Consider the following 25451-nt stretch of genomic DNA (forward strand, 5'->3'; position numbering starts at 1 on the left):
ATTATCTTTATTTAAATTATCTATTTTTTTACATTTTGTAATGGTTTATGTGGTAAGTAGGCCTATGCTTGCGAGAGATCTAGAGAGAAAAGTATGGACCGTTTGAAAAATCAAATGGTTAACCTGAAATAAAATAATTTTCTTCTTTTGATTGATATCCTAATGCACACACTCTCTCTCCCTCCCTCTCTCTTTTTTGTTTCTCTCTCCCCCTCTTTCTGTCTCACTTTATTTTCTTTATTCTATATGTCATCTCTCTCTCTCTCGCTTGCGCTTTCATTTGATATAACTCTTGCAGTTGCTCCTTGACAATGGGGCGACTATGCCGACGGAAGAGGAGACACTCGCACGCGTCAAAGACGACTCACTAGAGCGCGCCCTCGCTCGTCTGCAGTGGTACCAATCCATGACAAGCAACTCGTACATCCTGTTGACCGCCGACGACGCCATCGAAACGGCGCTGTCTTGGGGCGAGCGGCTGAAGGAAAGGACCCGGCACGAGCGACAGGTGTTTGCTTCATGCTATGACGTCATACACAAGCGACTGGAACTGCTGCTCACTCGGCTGCTCGACTGCGCAACGTGCAAGGATGAAATATGGGAGGCCCTCAACGAGAGAGCCGAGACAGGTGGATCTCGACGGAGTGTGTCGAGAAGGGGGTTACCCACGGATCCAATGGGACGTTTAAAGCGAGTTGTGCGATTGAAGTATCAAACGGTAAGTATCTTTTTTAAAGGGTGCTTGATAAAGAGAGGAACCCCTTGGAGATCGAAGGACTATCCTCTAGTGAGTCAAATGCATCCTGAGGTCCTCCAATAGAACACTGTGCTGTAAGCCAATCTTTACACACACTCTCTAAAAATAATTGAAAATATTATGATATTCAGTATATATGTCATATTTTCTCACAATTAGTTTCTACACTGCAAAAAATTTGGTGTTGATTTACCACCAGCCCGAAATATATGTCCACACCAGATAGAAACAACACCAGTTTGGAATCAAACCGATGCTGTTTAACTACTAATTGGTGTTGTATAAACACCTATCTGGTGTTAGACCAAAACCAAATTGTTCAACACTTCTCTGATGTGGACATAATAAATTCTGACTGGTGATAGCTTTGGAAGTGTATGTAAATAAACATTTTTAAAGCAATAATGAGAACAGCTTTAATATCTCTTACCCTTCAATACTGTTATCGCGTATAAAATACAGGTGTGGGCCTATGCGCTCCGCTGCACTTGTAACAATAAGTTTTTATAACTTAATTTTCTTTAAAAATTAAAGAAATTATTGTAATTATTTCATAAATTATCCGATTTGCCCTCTCCCCATATTCCTCCATTACATTTTGTTTTTCAAAATTTCATACACAGTTTGTATCGCACAGCTACTGCCAGGAGTATATGTTGCGATGGTGGTATGCTGATTGTCCTATCCCATGGGGATACTGCGGAGAGATTTCACGTATCTTCCTCGTGATCCTCATTGTCGTCTTATTTCCATTCATCGGTATTTTGAATATCATCCTCCCAGAAAACGTACGCTGTGTACGATGGTTTGACAAGCTGATGGCCACTCCGTGAGTATAAAAGTGGCGCCCTCCCCCCCTCCATCCAGGAGAAAATACGTAAAAAATGAATAGGAATTTGTAGGTGTACAAGCGAAGGAGTCAAGCGACCGAAATGTATTCCAGGACATAGTTTGTATTTAGATTATAATTGAAGGATCTTATACACACTGTGTGTTTGATATTCAATGAAACATAATATTTTGAAAACTCGGTGGGTGGGGGGACTGAGTCTCCACAAATGATTGAATATAATCAAATTTCAGCTTAAATCTTAAACTATCCTTTGCCATTGACCTCTTACTTCGAATGAAACTGTTCGCTAAAAGTAGATTTAGGCCTAAAATCTAAGTCGGTCTTATTTCTTTCAGATATTAACCTACCCATCATATAATGACTATATTTACCATTTCTTAAACATATTATGGCATGGAGTAAGACTATCACAATTGCACAGTTCATTGTGCAACTTAGCTATAACTTTAATAGCATCTTTCAAAAACACTTTATCGAACATGTTATATCTCTTTTCTTTTAAAAAGGAAACTAGAATCTTAAGCTCCTGTGTGTTATCAATATAAATGTAAAATGTTTTCTTCGTGATGGGGTCTTTATCATTATCTACTGTATAAAGAAGGAGAGAAACTTTCCTATGCACTATGTTTGATAGTGTAGTATAACTATATGGCGTAAAATGTATGAAGAGTTTGCCATAACATTCTGCTATAATTAAACAATTTTGCCAATGTGAATCGTAATTGAATTTTCAATCAAGCTTCCACAAATCGTTCTTAACCTGTATCCAAATTCGAAGAAAAATAAATCAAATGTTTCCCCCTAAGTCTCTATCAAAATAACCCAGGTTTAGGTGTCCTTCAAGTGACCATTGTAGGACCTCTACTATTTTATCATCGTAGAACCTCGTGTAAACACGTCCCATCTCTCTTTCCCCGATTCAGATTTGTACAGCACATCCTCCAGACGTGTTCCCAAATCTTCTTTCTTCACGCACTCCTATACATGACTATGGGGATCAGTATTTCCCTCGTCGAATGCCCAGACTTCGTCAGCTTTCGTCATGACCCAACAGGATACCAATGCACCAAATATACCTACACAATCTTCCCGTTGGGGTCGCGCTTCATAATCGTACTTTTATGGGTAATAGGTAAAAGAATGATAATTACCATATTGATGAATAAATAATACTCACGTAAGAACAAAAAAGGCGCACTACTGGTCATGAATAAAGATGATAATGTTACAAGCACGAAGATCGAAATTCGAATATAAATTGTAAAAAAAAACAACAACTTTGCTTTGCGTTATGCCTAAAGGACTATAAGGGTGGGCATATTTGAAAGGTTTTTGTTTTATCTCAACACACAGTAAAAAAAATATACAACGCTGGTTACTATATGAACCTTACAGTAATTGTTCAAACAGTTTAAACAAGAGTTTAAATCTTGTGCAACAAAATTTGATTTTCAATATCTATTCTTCAATAAATTAAACATGATTGTATAACTGGTTAAACAAATACTGTAACAGCGTTGTATAAAATCTTAAACAGCGTTTTTACTGTGCATGAAGCGTCTGGCAAGGGAAAACTCCCCCTTTGAAAAAAAATGTGTATACGGGCCTGATTTATTTTACGAAATGTCAACAAGATGTCACTTTCTATGACTTGGCAATGTCTTCCACTGACATTAATATTTAGGTTTCCTTTAATGCTTCTCTCACTAAACTGATAACAGGGATGAGTTGGCGCCATGTGACCCTAGTCTACGCTCAAGGCTTGAAGACATATCTCTCAGTGTACTGGCATATAGTTGATTTCGCAACAATCGCCTTTCACTGGGCGTATATAGCTCTAACAATCACGATCAGTAAGGTATGCATTCATTCCATTATTAAACATGTTAAAGGGGAATGAAACCTTTAAAACAAGTAGGCTTGTGTCAAAACATAAAATTAAAAGATAAGAACAAAGAAAGTTTGAGAAAAATCGAACTAATAATGAGAAAGTTAGGAGCATTTGAATATTGCAATCACTAATGCCATGTAGATCGTCCAATTGGCAATGCGACAAGGATGTGTGATGTCACATGTGAACAACTTCTCTTTTGATGGACTGTAAAATACCCCCAAAATGTCTTTTTTGTTTTTTTTCTTATGGTGATACAAACTCTTTGTCCATGATATATTCTTTTTAAGTCTTTTTAAGTGAAATATATACTAAAGTATTGGTGTTCACAAGTGACATCACACATGTTTGTCGCATTGCCAAGTCAAGGATCTCCATAGCATTAATGATCACAATATTCAAATGCTCATAACTTTCTCATTATTCGTCCGATTTTTTTCAAACTTTTGTCGATCCGTTTCTTTGATTTTGCAGTTTTCACACAAGCTATCTTGTTCCAAAGGTTTCATTCTCCTTTAACTTTATTTCGCACCAGAATTTATTTCAACGCCATTCGTTTCGGCTATCAACATTTTCACTTACCATCATTTTTTTTATACATTTGGTAATTTGTTTGGAATCCTACATGTAGGCCTATGGTATTTATGACGTACGACGTACACGAACATCTATTTTTTATGATCAATTAAATATATCAGGTTAGATTTCATTTGTATTTTGTATTTCTGATATTGTTGCTAAAAAAATACAACAAATAAAAAGCAACAAATCAGGTAGATAAATGGGTAGATAATAAATTTGATAAAAGATGAGTGGATAGAAAGATAAAATGATAGTTAGATAAATATATAGAGAAATCATACCCGCAAGTTTGAATGACGACATGAATTCACAACTATAAATAAATCGATGCATGTTTTAATTAATTAAACGATCAAAGATTTATTACAAAAGACATGTTTACCTTAGCCTCAGTCTAAAGCTGATTCACAAAACTCAACTTATAGATCATGTATTAAGGAATAATGTTTTCTTTGCAATTTTCACGAGTTTCTTTCTTTGTATTTCGACTTATGTGTGGTTTTGATTTTTTGTTTGTGTTTTGTACTTTTTATATTTGCATTCACGGAACTAGATCGGAGTGAACGACGAAATATACCAGTAAGTTAGCTTGAATAAATACCGTTTTGTAAAGAATTGTGACTGAACCGACCAGTCACAACTTAAAAGCCAGCGACACTAAGAAACTGTGGTGTAAACCTGTGGACATATAGAGGACCACACCAGTTATTTTACACCGGTGTTAAATTCCTTTTTCTGTTTCTGTTTATGGTAATTCCTGTAGGAACTCGACAGGACAGCATTTTGCTGGTAAACGCCAAGCTGGTATATAACCAATTTACCTAGGAAACATTTTACGTCTAGATTAATCAGTCATAGTGCTTGACGTTATAGACGACAGATATTACTCTATGGCCTTTTTATCAAAGTGGAGACAATGGCAAGAGTTAGGATTCGAACTCACAACCTTGCGATTATGAGTCTAATGCTCTAACCACAGGACCACACGATCCCGTGTGGTTTAACACCTATATGTGTTATTACAACACCTTTGGTTCTTACATTTACACTCTTTTGTGTTACGTTCAAATTCTAGGATGTAAATTTAACACATCAGGGTGTGGTCCTCTATAAACACCAACGTGTGTCAGTTTTAACACCACAGTGTAACATCTGGTAGAATGTGTAGGGCAGACATGAGTATTCCAGGCTCCCATTCACTCGCGGGTTAAATGCAGCTCATCGAAAAATCATTAAAAAACAATTCCTCGTTAGATCTTGTTTTAATTTACTGACATTAATCACAACTAGATATACGTTAATCAGATACTTGTCTAGCTCAAACAAAAGTTAAATAGCTTGTCATAATATCGGTCAGTTCACGGCACTGATATGTACAATGTTTCACGGCGAGAAAAATAAAACCAGAACTTAATTTAGCCTATTAATTAAAATGAAATACAAAAATACAGTCAAACTTCTCACGAGGCCCTAATTATGAAAGAGTTCGAACGTCGGATCATTTTTATCATTTATATGTTGATCTACAAACATTTGGCCTATTATTTTAATGAATTGTTTTAATCATTAAAGTCATGTGATCTTTACTTAAGCCTCTCCGGCATGCTCTGCGCGCGGACAAATTACTCATGTGTGCTTTATTATCTGTTCAAAGTGTTTTCAAATGTATGCATGTACTATACATCCATCAATAATGGATTCCTTACAAATCAGGGTACTCTTCTAAGTACTTAGTACTTTTTTGTTCATCTCCTACATGACAAATTCTGACTTTGATGAATTTCCATTAGTTGATATTGCATGGGAAAAATCACAGAACATTAATGACGATGATGATGACGATGATGATGATGATGACGTTAATGATGATGATAATATGGTGATGATGATGATGATGATGACGATGATGATGAAGATGATAATCTTGATAATATTGATGATGATGATGATGATGATAGTGAAGGTGATTCCTGTATGATGAACGATGATGATGTTGATTATGATGGTGGTGGTCATGGAAGTGATATTGATGATAGTGAGGATGATGACGATTATGATGAGGATCATAATGATGATGATTATGATGATTATCATAATGATGATGATGTTGATGGTGATGATGACGACAAAGATGACAGCAACGGCTTTCACAATATGTCACAAACCTGGAAAAGATAGGTCTTTAGTTGACTTGTTAAGGTCTCAAGGTTGTTACAATAGCAGTTACGAAGTCGGTATGGTATATATATAATTCCAAATGCCAGGCTGACACTTGCACGACTTTTGGCCACGATTTTGTCGTTTTGGGGCACGAACTGGGAGGCTCCCGCACTGTTTACGACTTGTTCACGCATAGTTCACGACAAGATCACGACGAGTTCATGAATAGTTCACGAATGCGTGCCCGTCAGTGTCCAAATTGACACGAACTGGCGCGGGGAGTTCGCGCATAGTTTCCGCACTTCCCGCATTGGCACGACGAGTTTGCGCAATTCGGACGGTGTCGTGCTGAACTATTCGTGAACACGACGTGAGCTGTTCGTGAAATATTCGTGACTGGCACGCATCCTCCCGCATCGTCCCGACGAGTTCACGACGATTTCAGGAACAGTTTGAATAGTTCACGACCCGGTCGCTAAATTTTTTCGTAACCAAAATTTTGAACATTTCAAAATTCTCGTCCCGACATATGGCACGCAGTCACGACGTGTTTACGCAGACTTCACGCCAGTTCATGACTAGTTTGCGCACTGGCACGACTTGAGTCGTGCCAATACGTGACACAAAATCGTGCAAGTGTCAGGCTGGCTAATCTAAAGAAGAGAATGCAACCGAAAAGGCCTTTTTCTTTTCATGTTTCATGTTTTCCATATTCTTAGGGGACACTTCGAGAATAAGGTCTCATGTAACGTATATTCAAGATATTTTGACCTCTGTTGGCCTTTCAGAAACAACACTGTGGCGCTATCTTCACATTCATTTTTCAACCTCGATAAGGCATTCCACTTCCATTTTGACAAGTACGAAGTATCGAGGTATGGATGGGACACTTTCGACCCCCAGCTCGTCGCAGAGATCTGCTTTTCAGGTACATTTACGAGCTATAAAACCGCAGTATTAATTTGATTCTCTAAATGTGAGTTAAATTGCCATGAGTTTCCCATAGGACTGGGTTACTCTTGAGAGTGCACCTAGCGGAAGCATTGTTCTTTATATTTGATGTTTGTGTTGTGTGTGAGGGTGTGTGTGTGTATGTTGCGAATACGTCTATGTTTTGTGTTTTGTTTTGTGCACCCCCTCACCTTACAACCCCCCCCCCCCACACACACACGGAGGCGCGATAGCTCAGTCGGAAGAGCGGGGATTCGGATTCCGGTGACCTGGGATCGATTCCCACTTGGTGCGCTAGTGCCCTTTGGTAAAGCATTAATCCTCATTACCAGTTCCCTCGGAGAGGAACTCTAGCAGTCGGTCCTCTGGTTGCTTACTTACAAGTATTCATGCTTTCTTAGCAATCAGGTTAAAAATCACTACCACTTTTGTGCCCTCATTTTAAATTACATTAAACACGGAGAAAAGGGTATGCATTTTGTGTATTACATTGTCAAAGAAAAAAAGGTGATTTTATTTCATTATGGTTTATGATTAATTAATACCCTGTGGAGGTCTTCTAACATTTACGGGAGGTAATACATTATGTGCATTAATGTCTTATAATTATGTATAGTCTTGTCCACGTGTACGATTTTTAAGTTAATTTCTTGTGCAAAACATATGAAATTGAATGAAATCCTATATTTTTATGTCAACAGTGGCAAACGTCTTGTCGTGTATGCGTCTACTCCATGCAACCATATCCTTCCAATTCGTGGGCCCTCTACAGATATCGTTTGGCGCCATTTTAGTGGATATGGGGCGTTTCTTCTGTCTCCTGATCTTCGTGCTAATCGCCTTCGGTCTCGGTTTCACACAGCTCTATGCGACCTATAACACGGAAAACGATGTCGTCTGCCAGGCGGACCCGACGTCGGATGCCTGTACGAGGGTTTCTTTTGAAAAGTGAGTTCTGCTATAGTAGTAATTGTAAATGATGAAGAAGAAAGTGCGGTAAGAGGATGCCTGTAGTAGTAGTAGAAGGAGGAGTACACTGTACGAGTAGTATTCATGGTATTAGAAGTAGTAGTATTAGTAGTAGTAGTAGTAGTAGCAGTCATAGTAGTAGTAGTAGTAGTAGTAGTAGTAGTAGTAGTAGTAGTAGTAGTAGTAGTAGTAGTAGTAGTAGTAGTAGTAGTAGTAGTAGTAGTAGTAGTAGTAGTAGTAGCAGTCATAGTAGTAGTAGTAGTAGTAGTAGTAGTAGTAGTAGTAGTAGTAGTAGTAGTAGTAGTAGTGCTAGTAGTAGTAGTAGTAGTAGTAGTAGTAGTAGTAGTAGTAGTAGTAGTAGTAGCAGTCATAGTAGTAGTAGTAATAGTAGTAGTAGTAGTATTAGTAGTAGTAGTAGTAGTAGTAGTAGCTGTCATAGTAGTAGTAGTAGTAGTAGTAGTGCTAGTAGTAGTAGTAGTAGTAGTAGTAGTAGTAGTAGTAGTAGTAGTAGTAGTAGTAGTAGTAGTAGTAGTAGTAGTAGTAGTAGTAGTAGTAGTAGTGGTTTTAGTAGTAGTAGTAGTAGTAGTAGTAGTAGTAGTAGTAGTAGTAGTAGTAGTAATAGTAGTAGTAGTAGTAGTAGTAGTAGTAGTAGTAGTGGTTTTAGTAGTAGTAGTAGTAGTAGTAGTAGTAGTAGTAGAAGTCGTAATATTAGTAGTAGTAGTAGTAGTAGTAGTAGTAGTAGTAGTAGTAGAAGTAGTAGTAGTAGTAGTAGTAGTAGTAGTAGTAGTAGTAGTAGTAGTAGTAGTAGTAGTAGTAGTAGTAGTAGTAGTAGTAGTAGTAGTAGTAGTAGTAGTAGTAATAGTGGTGGTAGTAGTAGTGGTGGTTGTAGTAGTAGTACTAGTAGTAGTATGAAAAGCAAAATATTTTCGAAGATATCAGTCCCCATTTTTAGGGGAATGTCGGTTACACCACTGAATAAAGCCGTTGCTTGTTACATAATCATCTTCATGATCATTTCTTTTCAATTCTTTTACTTCATTTCCATTCAAAACATAATACAAAGTAATATAAAGCAATACAAATCAAGTACAATTTTATAGGGCATTCCTTTAATTCAGTGTTTTATTTAAATACCAAGAATCACAATATTTACAAAAAAATTTACATGAGTAAAAAGATAAACTTTTGGAAAAAGATAAACGTTTGGAAAAAGATAAACTTTTGCTCACGGGATTCGTTTCGTCAGATACTTTTTTTTCATAAATCTTATACTTTGTTCAAACAATGTTAGTATCTTCACGTCGGTCGCAACTCTGTTCTGGGCGATTTACGGCGAGACGACCACCAGCTCCCTGAAACTCCCAGCCAACCTATGGTTCACCCAAATGGTGGGAATCGTCCTTTACGGCATCTACGTCACCCTCGTCGTCACCATCATGCTCAACGCCCTGATCGCCATGCTCAGCAATACCTACTCTCGCGTCGAGGTGAGTATACTATATGCTATCCTGGTCGATGACCACCGCAAACATTGATTTCTGTAGTTTCCCGACTCCGTCTATTCCCATTATCTTTCTCTCTGTCTACTATTCCTCTTCGCGGTGTCGATATGGGCCTCAGAAATGTCACCATCATCACAAAAGACTTTACTGTTACAGGACGGGAGCGTTCCTATTATGTACTACAATAGAATTCAGTCCTGCATACAAATAGGTAATGTTTCAAGCGCATTTTCCCCGCTTCTTCTTTTTCTTCTTCTTCTCTTCCTCCTCCTTCTTTTTTTCTTCTTTTCTCTTCTCTCTTCTTCTCCACCTCCTCCTAGTCCTTCTTCTTTTCTCTTCTCCACCACCTCCTCCTCCCTCTTCTTCTTCCTCTTCTTCTCTCTCTTCTCCTCCTCCAGTCCTCCTACTCCTTCTTCCTCCTCCTCCTCCTCCTCTTCTTTGTCTTCTTTCCTTGGGTTTATAATAGCAACCAGGGCAACGTGGATAAGACTGTCGGCGTGGCCGACTTCGCTCGGGTACGATACGGGCTCGTGAACACCGATACAGTCTACCCAAGTAAAATCCTTTTGAAAATTGTTAAACTTCTAAAAAAAAAATCGAACTAGATTAAAAGTACATTGAATATTTCATGATCTCAATAAAATGCACAGACTTAGGATCTCTTTGGGAAGTTCGAATGAAGCTGATGTCACTTTCATAATTATATAGAAAAATTCTAAATTGAATTTAATTCTGGCAGCCATGGCGTCATTACAATATCATCTGTGCAAGAATCATCTTCATATTTGATTGATTTTCATTAATGTCTTGTCTCTGGTCATCCAGGAGAACGCGAGAAAGGAGTGGCATTTTGCCCGGACGAAGATGATGCTTGAGTATGACAATCAAGCGGGAAGTTTACCCCCACCCTTTAATATCATCCCGAGGGTGGGGTATTGGGTTCAGACGGCATGTAGGGTTCTCAGAGGAATCACCATTGCCATAATCAGATTCAAGACAAGTGATGTGGTGAGTTGGGGGAGTTAAGGGGGGAGGGGGGTTCGGGGACATGATTCAGATTGCTTCCTCCCCACTCTTCAATATCATCCCAAGAGTGGGGTATATTGGGTTCAGACGGCATGTAGAGAATCACCATTGTCATTATCAAATGCAAGACAAGAAGGGGGAGTTAATGGGGATGGGGGGGGTTCGGGGACATGATTCAGATTGCTTCCTCCCCACCCTTCAATATCATCCCAAGAGTGGGTAATTGGGTTCAGACGGCATGTAGAGAATCACCATTGTCATTATCAAATGCAAGACAAGAAGGGGGGGGGGGGTCAGGGGAGTTGGTTACACTTCGTAATTCCGAAGGTTCATAATTCCGAAACACGTAAATTGCCAATACCTCGATGTTTGTCAATCCGAAAACGAAAAAGGGTCCGTTAATCCGAACATTTATGGCGTTATTCCGAAGGTTCGATAATCCAAAAACGAAATGAGAGTCGTAATTCCGAAGGTTCGATAATCCAAAAACGAAATGAGGTCCGTAATTCCGAAGGTTCGTTAATCCGAAAACGAAATGAGGTCCGTAATTCCGAAGGTTCGTTAGTCCGAAAACGTAATGAACGAACCTCATTTCGTTTTCGGATTAACGAACCTTCGGAAAAACGAAGCTTCGGAATTACGAATGCATACGGGGGAGTTAACGGAGAAGGGAGGGAGGGGGGTTGTGATATGATTCAGATTGCATCCTCCCCACCCTTCAACATCATCCTAAGGGTGGGGTATTGTGTTCAGATCAGATGCACGACAAGCGACAAGTAATGTGGTGAGTCAGGGGAGTTAACGGGGAGAGGGGGGGGGGTTCGAGGACAGGATTCAGATTGCATCCACCCTACCCTTCAACATCATCCCAAGGGTGGGTGTAGGGTTCAGATGGCATACAATCTTCTCAAAGGAATCTCAATTGCTATATTCAGATGCAAGACAAGTGATGTGGTGAGTCAGGGAGGTTTAACGGAAGGTAATGGGATTTAGTCGCTTTTTGCGTATTGCCTGTTTATTACCTTGCTAAAGACTATTTTTCTTTTTTTTGTATGCAGTGTTTCTTGAGAATTATTTTCATACCCGTTTTTTAATTATTTTTTGTTTTTCATTTCAAAAATAGGAATATTCCTTTTTGTTTGGATGGAAATCAATAAACTATATTAATTTGAATTTATTGACAGGTACTTATCAGGATGCGGAAGGCAAGCGAAGCACCTGGTACGGAAAGGGCACCTAAAATACGGCTTGGTCGTGATCGTCATCTCAAACACACAGTCTACAACAGAGTGAGTGGATTCTAACATTATGTAGGTTTGATAGGAGCGGCGTCAGGATATGAGCAGAGGCGTCGATCCTGAGGGACGGGGGCAATCGCGACCCTATTGCCCCTAATAATTTTGACAACTTGAACGAATTATAATATACAAGGTATTGCAGGCATGGCAGGGGCGGATCCAGCCTTTGCCAATGGGGGGGGGGGCGGATTTTTTCACCCACATTTTCCCCGATCGGCCGCTCGAAATTGATTTATGTTTGTTTCTTTGAAGGGGTTAGTCTTAATAGTTGCTTCTAAGCTTTATTTTCATGATATGTAAGTCTTCTTTCAATAGTGCGAGCGCGAAGCTTAAGCTTTTTTTAATTTTCAAAAGTATTTTGTCCTAAAATATTTAATTTAAACATTCTGGGCAATGTTTGTGATCCTAAACGAAATGTGTATCCAACTAAATAACTAGTGCGAGCGCGAAGCGCGAGCAGAACTTCTTAATATACGATTTGAGATTAAATAAGGATATTTTAACGGTTGCATGCAGTTGGCCATAAAAACGTTACATAGTTAAATAATTAAATAATGTGAGCGCGAAGCGCGAGCTGAAAATTTTGACATTCCTACCTGAAGAATGGAAATTTTACGCACTTTTTGTAATCGTGAAAAGGATAGGTATATAACTAAACAATTGATGCTAAGTGCGAGCGGAAAAAATCGAGATTTACACCTAAAAATGGGACACTCTATTCTTGTTTTGTATACCATTAAAAGGATGAGTAATTGGAAATTGTCCTACATTAAGGATGCGAGCGCAAAGCGCAAGCAGAACATTGTTCTGATCTGAAACTGGATAATGATTTAAATCAGAGTTCAAGCTGCGTATCTGAATAAACATGCGCGCTCGTGTCTCAGATATCGACCTAGAATCTGGGCATTCTAAATTATTCTTTTTAATCATGAAAATTAATAAAGCGAGGGCGAAGCGCGAGCTTAAAATATTTGATAGTCCGATTTGAAAAAGTGTCAATTCAAGCTCTGTTTAATCATTTGTAGGAAATTGTGAGGTGGATCTTGATTTTAAAAAAGCTAATATGTTTCAGTATTACTACTTTGAGTATTGACATAAAACCGGAACATTCTAAGAACATATTGTCATTATATGAAAATGATGACTATCCTCCTATTTCTCTTGCTAAGCGCGAGATGAGACTTGTCGATATTCCATTCTGAAAAAGGGACAATTTGATTATTGAATTAATATCTTATATTTATCAATCTAATAAGCCTAGTGAGAGAGTGAAATCTGTTAATATTATGGCCTGAAAACGGGACAATCAAAGTTCGATTTCTGAGATGAAATATGTTTTGTATATCATGTAAATTGACCTCAAAAAGCTCCACATTGAGCAAGATAAGTAAATCACTGCGAGCGAAAATTTTATGTAGTCTTCCTCCTATGATGTTCATCCTTCTTTTTTCTCCTATCCTTTCTCTTCTTTTTTCTCCTATCCTTTCTCTTCTTTTTCTTCTTTTCCTTTCTTTCCCCCTGGGCCCCTGGATCCGTCTATGGTATTGAAATAACCCCATTAAACTTGGAAGAAAATGTGTAATAAACAAATTGTTAATTTTTCGGTGTGCTCCGCGCGTACAGTTTCGTATTTCGTATTTTATGCGCGGAGCGCGTAAAATTTCGCACAAAGCTTGCCCAAATTGTTTTATGCTTTTTTGTACCCCCTCAAAAATATGAAACATGGATCGACGCTCCTGGGTATGAGAGAGGTGCAGGGGGGGGGCAAGACAAAATCTAGGTAATGCATTATCATTAGAATAATACGGATAAAAATCCCAGGGTGTTAATCTAACACCAGACTGGAATCTATTATAACCACACCAGAGACGTACTAAAACAACACCATTTTGATTTGGGGCTAACACTGGATAGTTTCAAATTTTCAAGCTCGTTCGAAACTGATGTCCTTCCAACATTGTTCAGGTGCAGACAGATACAGATTCCGGAATGGTGCCGAATTAACATTCCGGGCGTATTGTTTATATCATTAACATTCTGCTATAATTCATTTTCCACTCAGAGAATTGGAGACAAGATCTTGGCCAATCGTCTGTTGCAGTGCATGCAGTGTGATCCCGAAAATAGCCACAACCTTATTTATTACTGACAAAAATGAGATATTCATACGAAGTAACAATCCACGGAAAATAACACAACTGTTTTCTCGGGTATTGATATCATGAAGAACTCGGTAAGAACTGAGGATTAACACTGTAAATTTAATACCAGAGGAACAGTAGTATGGTCTTTCCATGTACAAACCGTTAACACCTGGTAAACACCATATTTTTACATGAATGAGTTCATAACCATTCTCAAATCTTCTTTGTGCTTGAACTGCTAAATAGTTCTTTTTACAAAATAGAAAATGGTTTGCACTCAACAGAATCGGAGAGTTATGAGAGAGCTAAGAAAAGTGTAATATTTTGTATATAATATCTATAGAGAGAAATGATGTATACGATGTTTTAAATTGAAATGGCGAATATCTATTATAACTACATAATCATGATTTTGATAAGCTAGACATAGGAAACGCAGGTATGTATATACGTGCATGGACTACAAAAACGAAAAAAATCATTTAGTCTTATATCGTAATTGACTGCGAATCAAATATTACAATTGGTGTTTCCGAATATATATAATAAGGAATGGTAGATTATATTGAGGAAATTTTCACGTGAGTTGTGGAATGTAATTAAGAGAAATTGTTAGCATTCTAAAAATCGGAAAATTAAGAGAGAACTAGGAAAAAGTGTACTATAATATGTTGCATAGTAAAACGATGCATACTATTTGAAAAATTGAAAAAAAGAGCAAATATCTATCACAATTATATTGCCATGAATTCGATAAGCTAGACATATGAAACACGAGTATACGTGCATGGACTACACAAAATGAAAAAAAAAATTGTATAGTCGTATATTGTGATTGACTGCGAATCAAATAGAGAGTGCAAAACTCCAGATTACAAATCGTGTTTCAGATTATATATCATAAGGAATGGTATAGATTCAATTGAGGAAAATTTCATTTGACTTGTGGTATGCCATTATTCAAATAACGATTGGTTATTAATCTGATTCCGCACAACGTCTCGGAAAGTACAGCATTTATCTATACAGTTTTCATTCTGTGTGGTTTTAATTATTTGTGTTACTTATCCAAGTGTGTCTTTCATCTTTTAGGAAGAGAATAAAAAGTGACGTGTGCAAAGTGGCCCACGTGGGGGGGGGGGGTAACAGGGGTTAAATCCCCTTAAATTGTTTTGATTCCCCTATTCCCCCCCCCAAAAAAAAGATTTTTTTTGGGGGGGAGAGGAAACGACAGGGCTTGTCAACATTTTATTCAGCCTGAACCCCCCCCCCTCTTTAAAAATTCCTGCATAGGCCACTGCTTAAAGGACAAGTTCACCTCAACAAAAACTTGATTTGAATAAAAAGAGAAAAATCCAACAAGCATAACACTGAAAATTTCATCAAAATCGGATTTAAAATAAGAAAGTTATGACATTTCAAAGTTTCGCTTCATTTCACAAAACAGTTATATGCACATCTCGGTCGGTATGCAAATGAGGGAACTGATGACATCACTCACTCACTATTTCTTTTGTATTTTATTATATGAAATATGAAATATTTTTATTTTCTCGTCATTGTCATGTGAAATGAAGTTTCATTCCTCCCTGAACACGTGGAATTCCATTATTTTAACATTTTTGTGCTTCAGGCAAGGAGGTCCTAATCATCAAATTCGTAAAAATTGAAATATTGTATAATTCAAACAATAAAAAACAAAAGAAATAGTGAGTGAGTGACATCATCGACTCTCGCATTTGGATGTAACTGGCTCGTTCATATAACTATTTTGTTAAAAATAAGCGAAACTTTGAAATGTCATAACTTTCTTATTTTACATCCGATTTTGATGAAATTTTCAGCATTGTGCTTGTCTGATTTTTCTCTATTGATTCAAATAAATATTTTTCTGAGGTGGACTTGACCTTTAAGCATAACTAATAGCTCAATTTACAGGAAATTTGACTTGAAGAAAAAAATTGACGAGAAAAATACATTGAAAGTGTACTTTAATTTATCAAAAATAAATGGTCCGAAATCGGCCTAGAAACTACGTTTTATTGTAAGATGGGTCCAATGCTTCTCGTCCAATCAAAACCATTATTCTAAATTCTAAGTATTTGAAATAAATCCAGATCTGTTGTGAAAAATGACCAGCCGAATATTAGATTTAGATTTTAATCTTGTGGATTTAAAGGAGAATGAAAACTTTGGAACAAGATAGATTGTGTGAAATCAGAAAAATCAAAGAAAAAGATTAATGAAAGTTTGAGAAAAAATCGGACAAATAATGAGAAAGTTATGAAAATTTTAATATTGCGATCACTAATGCTATGGAAATCGTCAAATTGGCAATGCGACAAAGATGTGCGATGTCACTTATGAACAACTCTCCCCGTTACCATTACTTTAGTATATATTTCACTTAAATTGCCTCTTTTATCACATCTATCAGTAGACATGGTAGATCATGTGTTATTTCTATAGGAGGGCATGTAATACATATTTTTAAAGACTACATCGTGGATAAAGAGTTTGTATCACGACTGTCACCACAAGAAAAAGCAGAAAGAGACATTTTGAGGGTATCATATACTGTAGTCCATCGAAGGGAAAGTTGTTCGCATGTGACATTTCACATCCTTGTCGCATTGCCAATAGGAGGATCTCCATAGCATTAGTGATTGCAATATTCAAATGCTCATAACTTTCTCATTATTTGTACGATTTTTCTCAAACTTTCTTTGTTCTTATTCTTTTATTATTCTGTTTCGACACAAGCCTATTTATTCCAAAGGTTTCATTCTTCTTTAAAAACAAGCCTAAAAGATCTAAAATTAAATCTTTTGAAATTAATCTTGAGATTTAAAATAAATCCATCATTCGAATTGTCATCATTCACAGCCGATCTGGAACATTTTAAATCCTTGAAATTAAGAGTGAATAATTTTTACTAAAATTGTCGGAGTCGACAACTTTTATGAAATAATCTCGAGGCTCTACACTGCAAAAACTCCGGTGTTGATTTAACACCAGTCCGGAATCTATATCTGTCCACACCAGCATGACCAGTGAAATATTGAAATAACACCAGTTTGGAATCATACCGATACTGTTTCAATACTAATTGGTGTTGTATAAACACATGTGTTAAAACTTTAACACTTCTCTGGTGTGGACAGATATAGATTCCGTGCTGGTGTTAAATCAACACCGCGGAGTTTTTGCAGTGTTAAGAACTATTTGTCCAGATAAAATCGAACAATTTTAGCTTATTCAAAGTAAATCTATTGGTTATTGCACTTTCTTTGTTTTCCTATTCAAATAAATATATGAAGTTGTATTAATGTCAACGTCAATCATGTCAATGTGACGTAGAAATGACCACAATAATATACCAAGGTGTAATATATATGATATTGTTCGAATTGGTCATGTATCCGTACACTAACACTCAGGGGAGATGCCATATATACAAAACAAGCTTTTGCTTTACTTTAGGTCCATCCACTTTGAATCTGCATTTATATGGTCATTATGCATTCTATTTCGGAATGAGTTGTATATGTTTTTCTTTGTATTTTGATTGATTTGTGGAAAATAAAATGAAATGAAAAAGAAATGAAATATACTCGTCCGTTATTTGGAACCTTCAAAGGTTCCCGAGGAGGCTTAAACAGCTACTTTGGAGCATTTGTAGGTTCTCCTCAACTGAATATGGATATATTACCCGGGCAAGACTTCTCATTTTCGCACTTAATTTCTTCTCTCCCTAATTTTCTCCCTTTTTTCTGTGCCGGAGAAAACATACAGAAACTGTCCTGCCCGCTGGGGTCTTCCTGCTATAATCAGAGGGTTAATTGGTTCGTTGATATAATTAATATTCTTTATAACACATAGCAACTCAACTGCCGTCGTTATTCATTTTTATTTAAAAAATGTCCTGTCACAGAAAATACATAGATTCTCACCAGAAATAAGAAGCACCTTTTAAAGGACATAATGAAACAAACATTAATGTATCACATTATTTGGCAAAGGGAGTTGATTTGTAGATTTAGTAACAGCAAAGACCAACGAGGAGATAAAGTCGATGCTATACGTCTTTTCTAACCTCCACATATAAAAACTTTGCACAATAAAACAAAAATAATCATGATGTCAACATTAGATATTACAATACTTAAAGGGGAAGTTCACCCTGAAGAAAACTTTGTTGTGAAAATAGCAGAAAAAATAGTAAAAAATATTGGTGAAGGTTTGAGGAAAATCCGTTAAAGAGTAAGAAAGTTATTAGAGTTCAAAGTTTTGGACTTGTGACGTCATAAACGAGCAGCTGCCCCATGTGTTATGTAATATAAAATGTATGAATTTCAAATTTTGTATGGTTCCTGATGACTTAATTTTGTTTTCTTTTCATGATCGGGTATGAAATGATTTGTCTATTGATATACAAAAGTTACAGTAAAAACCATTTTCAATTTTCTGAGAAAATGACATTTCATTGATATTTTACCATTCGCTATGTAGGAATGCTGCTCGCATATGACGTCACAAATCAAATAATTGAAATTCTAATAACTTTTTGATTATTTGATGAATTTTTCTCAAACCTTCGGCAATATTTTTTATTATTTTTTCTACTATTTTTACAATAAACTTTTTGTCAGGGTGAACTTCCCCTTTAAGACAAGTTTCAACAGAATCATTATGGCACACACGAAATAAAAGAAAGTTAATTTTTTTAATTATTGAACACCGGTTAACGCCACAGTTTTTGCTGTATAGTGTTACACATTTAATCCTTGATGATATTTCTGTTTAATTACCATCGTGTTTGCAGAACACTTCTTGCTCGTCCCACGTACCCCACTGTCCCATTTCAACCCAACCCATGCCCCACTTTACCCCAAGGTTGGTTCCAAACTCATATTCTACACTGCAAAAACTCGGGTGTTGATTTAGCACCAGTCTGAAATCTATGTATGTCCACACCGGAGAAGTGTTAAACAACACCAGTTTGGTTTTGGTCTAACACCAGACAGGTGTTTATACAACATCAATTAAAATTAAAACACCATCGGTTTGATTCCAAACTGGTGTGTGTTGTTTCAATATTTCTCTGGTGTGGACATATATAGATTCCGGTCCGGTGTTAAATCAACACCGGAGTTTTTGCAGAGTACCAAATTCATAAAGTTTAGGAGTAATATAGGCTTACCTATAGTACCTGGCAATGTAGCTTCGTATTTATATTTACTATAATGAAAAGAAAATGTCATTATGAAAAATTAAATAGAGATAGAAAACCATCAGTGTGTCATTTTTGCCCCCCCCCCTCCTCCCACTCTCCCCTGTAGGGGTGATATACAAGAGATAAAAACACAGTCACAGATTGGGCACGTATTACCCGGACAAATTAGATTTCGATGCCAAATAATCCTTTTTCGGGGCACATGCATAATCTAGAAATGAATCGGAATAATGATATGCACATTCTGTTTTTTTGCTTTATTGTATTATATATAAAACTCGCGTTTTGGCGGGGGGATGGGGGCTTTACCCCGAAAGTTGAACTCTATCCCAACCCCTCCCCTATATCTTTCTCCCATCTTTCTTCCCCTCCCTCTCCCGCGCTCTCTTTGATTCTTCCCCCTCTCTTTTAACCCCTATATCATATGTATAAAGCTCGATCTATCTTTCTCTTTTTTCACCTCCACCTCTTTAATTTCTCCGTCCGACCCACGCCCCCGCGCCTCGAAGATCATGGGACCACGTTACCCCTACTACTGGAAAGATTTCATCAGTTGAGGGTTTATAACTTCACCCTAAATTATCACGATTATCAAAAGTCGCATTGTTTACGCCCTTTAACCATGGATTAGCATAGTGACTTAAATACCCCCAAACCTCCATACATCAAACAGTGTAAAAACATATGCATATATACCCCAATTCAATATTTATTGAGTATAGCTAGCATTGAGCGAAAGTACCAGCAAGGTTTATTGTTCGATTACGCAACGGGGGTATGTAAATAGAAGACCCAAAAGGGGAGCAAAGAACGCCCCTCTCAAGGTTTTAACGACATTTGTATATTTTCGCTCCGCGTTAAGTTGGGGGTATTTTACTTCCTCGAGACTGGAGTTTGGAGTAATTTGGCATAATTTACTCTATCATGACTTGTTTATTGTGTAGCCTCGTGTTTGTTGCTGACGATTACAGGAGGCCTAACAAAATTATGTTACATGGTTCCGTCTAAGCAACCCTCCTTACCATCATGATAATAGTAGGACTATCTATCGTTAACTGAGTTCAGAATTTCAATCGAATTCTACCCAGGATGAGGTCATTAAGGTAAGTAGACCATGCTTATATATATATTTTTCAAACTATAAGACGAGGGGCTGGTGAAGTGATCGATATAAATCTGACAATGATATCATCATAATTGTTTCTTGTATCACTTTGATGAATAATGAGAATAATATCTAGTTCTTCATAGCGCATACCATTGAACATTTCTTCAGCTGGCTGCATCCAAAAAACTTAGATAATTATAGTTCCCTGACTATATATAAGTAGCCAAGCACGCATTAGCGCACAAACATTTTCAAGGAAACAAAAAACTGCCAGGTACCCATTTACCTCGTGCACCAGGATTGAGGGCAGCACAATGTGGGCTAATTTATAGCTGAAGAAAATGAATGCGATTGCGGGATTCGAACCAACTACACTAGCTGTTTAAAAGTCTGGAGTTAAATCCACTGGGTTAAAAGAGGATGACGACGACAATGCACATGATAGTGGACAGTGGTGTCGCCAAGATACGCCAAGATAATAAAGGATCAGGGGGACTCTAGGGTGAGCTTTTATTGGCTTAAAAAAACACACGATTTTTCCCATTTTTTTAAAGTAGGGATAATTGCATCAGCGGCCTCCTGACGGGGATAGTTTGGACGACGACCATGGTGATGATGACGACGATGATGGGGATGATAATGATGACGATGATGATGATTCATTTTTTTTCAAATTTGATGATGATAACGATGGTGATGATGATGGTGATGATGATAGTGGTGGTAGTGGTGATGATGATGATGATGGTGGTGGTGATGATGATAATGATGATGGTGGTGGTGGTGGTGATGATGATGATGATGGTGGTGGTGATGGTGATGATGGTGGTGGTAGTGGTGATGATGATGATAGTGGTGGTGATGATGATGGTGGTGGTGATGATGATAATGATGGTGGTGATAATGATGATGATACAGTGGTGGTGGTGGTGGTGGTGATGATGATGATGATGATGATAATGGCGCTAATGATGATGATGGTGATAGTGATGATGATTGTGATGATGATAATAGTGATGATGATATGATGATGATGATGACGATGATGGTGGTGCATACTGGTATATAGAACTAGTGGTGGATAGGTGGCAGTGGTGGTAGTAGTGGTCGTGCATGATGGTGATGATGATGATGACGATGATGGTGGTGCATGCTGTTATATAAAACTGGTGGTGGTGGTCGTGATGATGATGTTGATGATGATGATGACGATGATGAAGATGATGATGTAATGATGATGATGATGGTGATGATGATGATGCTGTTGCTGCTGATGATGATGATAATGGTGGTGGTGGTGATGATGATGATGATGATGATGATGATGATGATGATAAAGATTATGATGAGGAGGAGCGAGGAAGATATTGAGGATGAAGATTATACTAGCGATCAACAAAATGATAAGATTCATCTAATGATGCTGACGACGACGGTGGTATATAGCTTTATAGAGATGATAATGTCATTTCTTAAAAATGGTTGAAATATCTAGCTTACATCGTTTTCCTGTTTCTGCTGCTGCTACTGCTGCTGCTGATGAAGAATTAAGGTTTTGATGATCAATTACGGCGCTGAAGCTGTTCCGGTTGATGTTGTATGGCTGTCAGACCGAATCTGTATTTGGCTCAATCCTCCAAAAATATTTTTGTAAATTATTGACGTATGATTTTTATTTTTTATGTAACTAAAATTGGAATTACCATATTGTTTGTAATATTTTGCCATGTTTCACACCATTAAAAAATAAAACTGTAAATGTAAAGAACCACCCAAAATATTTACGTTTGTCTCCTATCCTTTTCCAGCACACAAAGACTTCAACGTCGATACGCGATGAGACCAACTAAACTCAATATAAGAATCCTGATCATACTCGTAGTCTTTGTCCTAGCCTTGGTTCGAGTTAGCTTTTGGTTTATCAGACAAGGTAAGTTGGAGTGACTGCATGATAAATAGGAAGATTTAAAGGGGAATACACCCTTATGATGAGTTAGTTTTAATAAGCAGAAATATTATGTACTTGAAGATTTCGGGAAATCTGTCAAACAACTATAATTTATGATTTTTTTTAAGGTTAAAAGTTTGTGACGTCACAAACGAGCGGCTCCCCGTGTGTCGTGTGATATAAATCCCAAAATATTACCCCCCATTAAAAGTAATTTATGTGCAGTGGATGTATCATCGGCAATTCAAATTAAGTTCGGTTCTATCAAAATCATTCATCAGAAATTCCGGAGACTAATAGTTTAATGTGATACCCTCTTCAATAAAAACATTTATATAATTCATCATTCTTCAAAAATAAAAATGTGCAGTTGAATTGCACGATACACGAGAAATCTTAAACTTTTCATAAATTTCTAATTCTTTGATGGGTTCTTATCAAACACGTTGCCAATATTTTCTTCATTTTTCTGCTTTAAAAGCAAACTACATTATCGCCAGGAATAAATCGGCAACGAATAAACAACAACCTTAATAGCGCCATCTCGATTCCTCATCACTCACATCTGGCTAGCATACTAGTAATGCTATGTCCTGAGCTACATGTATGTAATCTAGTAATACACTGTAAAAAAAAATATTGGATAAAATTTTACCAGCACGAGGGCAATTATGTGTTCAACCAGTTTGGGGCAGGATTTAGCCAAAGCGGGAAGCATATCGTCCAGTAAGGTAAAAAAAATAAGCAGCAATTACTTTAGAATGGGCAAAATTTTCATCACACTGGATAAATAAAAATGCCTAAAAGAAAGTGTCCACACTACCATAACTCCGGTGTTGATTTAACACCAGCCCGGAATCTATATCTGTCCACACCAGCATACTAGTGAAATGGTACCAGTTTGGAATCAAACCGATGCTGTGTTAATACTAATTGGTGTTGTATAAACACCTATCTAGCGTTGAGACCAAAACGAACTGGTGTTGTTTAACAATTCTCTGGTGCGGACATATACAGAGTGAGTCAGAAAAAAATGTCCCACTTTTGTAAAGTTGAATTGTTTAAATATGACTATATAATCATTAGTTTCATGATATGTCTTGATAGAGGTATCCTCCAAGTAAATTCCTGTACCATCTTCATTTGATCCCGTGCACGCATGAATGAACATCGGACAATCTTTAGAAGACTGTCAGATCTGCGCCAAGTTACTGGTTGATGAATAAAACAGTGCTTTAGACAAAGACAGTCTGACAGACTGAAACACACACACACACACAAACACACGCACGCACACGCACTGGCAGACCCACTCAAACATGCATACACAAGCACACGCACACAGTTTTTGCAGTGCACTGTTGGGTAGACAACCCAGGGGACACTTCCATTGACGAGTGGATATCATGCGTGACCAAGGTGTTTCGAAAAGCACCCTAAACAAGTGTTTTCCATGTTATGAAAACGCACCCCTTAAAGTATTGGCGTGTGAACCCTATACCCTTAACAAGCTTTGGAAACAAAACGGTATACCCTTGACAAGTATTCCCTGAATTGACCCCTTAACAAGTACAACGATATCTTAATAGACCAGTTCGTAGTTACTTCATGGACAATTTTGGTCAGATGACCATTATTTCGTGATTTTTATACAGTTTAGCCCCCCACTTTCGAAATCGTTTCGAGCGCTGATGAATACCAAATCAATAAACCAAATTGATGTACGTTTCATTTTATAATATACAGATGATGGATTTCAATTCGTGGAACTTCTGGATGAGGAATACAACGATGTGAGCGAATCAGACGGAACGCAGGGCTCAGACATCGGCGGAACCTTCGGGGAGGAGAACAGTGACAGGGAAGTTGACTATGAATTCGATGAAAGAAATTCAGACTTTGACGATACCAAGAACGGTGCTATAAGGTCCAACAACTCCGAGGAGTATTATTACGATGCGAGTGAAGGTAAAGGCAGGGAGATTAGAAAAGAGTGGTCTGTGCACTCCAAAGTGACTATTGAGACTAGTTTGAAAAATAACACAACGAATTTCGTTTCTATGGTCGCCGGGAACACCACACTGAATAAAACTAACAATGTCAGCAGGAATCCAGTGAGAGGGGACGACTTCGAATCCGACACCGACGTCGGCTCTGAGGTAACTGGAGATGACGTTGAGGGGGCCGATGACGGCGGACGGAACGATACCCTTGAGATAGAGCTTACCGATGAGGCAAGAATGAACCAGATTGCCATGGTAACTGCCGAGCGTGGTGATGCTCATCAACCCCACAGTTATAATCAGCTTCCGCTCACGGTTCAAAATGGGGATTCCATACACGTGGATAGATATGAAAACAAGAATGACATGGAACATAAGACAATAGAGAATAGAGAAAAGGAGGAATGAGCCACGGGCCATAGAGACCTGAGAAATGAATCAGACTTTAATGGGATATAGACATTAATACACACTCTTACAAAATGAAATGTAAAATCATCAATAGAGTCAGTGGAGGAGTGACAAATGTTATATCCAACCTTTCGATTCAATTCAATTTCATTTATTTCACTTCCATCAAACAAAAACAAATTGTATACCATATATAAACATAAATATATAAACATAAACCTTGCATGAAGGCGTATCCAATAATTTAAAGGTCAAGTCCACCCCAGGCAAATGCTGACTTGAATAAATAGAAAAAAATCAAACTAGCATAGTGCTGAAAATTTCATCAAAATCGGATGTAAACTAAAAAAGTTATGACATTTTAAAGTTTCGCTTATGTTTAAAAAAACAGTTATATGCACAACTAGGTGAGTCAGTCGATGATGTCCATCACTCACTATTTTTTTTTATTGTTTGAATTATACAATATTTCATTTTTTATAGATTTGACAATAAGGACCAACTTGACTGAACCATATAGTATTAAACAATGCTAATTCCACATGTTCAGGGAGAAATTAATCGTTGTATCACTTGACAAGGGGAGAAAATTTTAGACTATTTCATATTATA

At 37.5% G+C, this 25451-nt stretch overlaps 2 protein-coding genes across 2 annotated transcripts in view; both read left to right on the plus strand.

Annotated features, from left to right (window-relative positions):
• Nucleotides 1-14399, plus strand: part of LOC121426472 (transient receptor potential-gamma protein-like) — a 39190-nt gene extending 24791 nt beyond the window's left edge. Inside the window, exons 4-14 of the mRNA XM_041622793.1 lie at nt 299-718; nt 1381-1586; nt 2534-2742; nt 3332-3468; nt 4637-4662; nt 7032-7171; nt 7896-8142; nt 9455-9650; nt 10491-10673; nt 11876-11980; nt 14052-14399. Coding sequence (XP_041478727.1) covers nt 299-718; nt 1381-1586; nt 2534-2742; nt 3332-3468; nt 4637-4662; nt 7032-7171; nt 7896-8142; nt 9455-9650; nt 10491-10673; nt 11876-11980; nt 14052-14138 — 1956 coding nt within the window. The 3' untranslated portion in view covers nt 14139-14399. The remainder of the gene's footprint in view (nt 1-298; nt 719-1380; nt 1587-2533; nt 2743-3331; nt 3469-4636; nt 4663-7031; nt 7172-7895; nt 8143-9454; nt 9651-10490; nt 10674-11875; nt 11981-14051) is intronic.
• Nucleotides 14400-20193: 5794 nt separating this feature from the next.
• Nucleotides 20194-25152, plus strand: LOC121426388. Its single transcript, XM_041622674.1, has 3 exons — nt 20194-20472; nt 22286-22407; nt 24172-25152. Exons 1-3 carry the CDS (start codon nt 20459-20461, stop codon nt 24834-24836), a joined length of 801 nt encoding a protein of 266 aa, XP_041478608.1. The 5' UTR covers nt 20194-20458; the 3' UTR covers nt 24837-25152.
• The last annotated feature ends 299 nt before the right edge of the window (nt 25153-25451 follow it).

Source organism: Lytechinus variegatus, chromosome 13, assembly GCF_018143015.1.
Source record: "Lytechinus variegatus isolate NC3 chromosome 13, Lvar_3.0, whole genome shotgun sequence".
Taxonomy (NCBI): domain Eukaryota; kingdom Metazoa; phylum Echinodermata; class Echinoidea; order Temnopleuroida; family Toxopneustidae; genus Lytechinus; species Lytechinus variegatus.

Coding starts and splice junctions, on each gene's coding strand:
- LOC121426388 (XM_041622674.1), top strand. Junction 22,408..24,171: donor CTTTTGGTTTATCAGACAAG/GTAAGTTGGAGT, acceptor TATAATATACAG/ATGATGGATTTCAATTCGTG.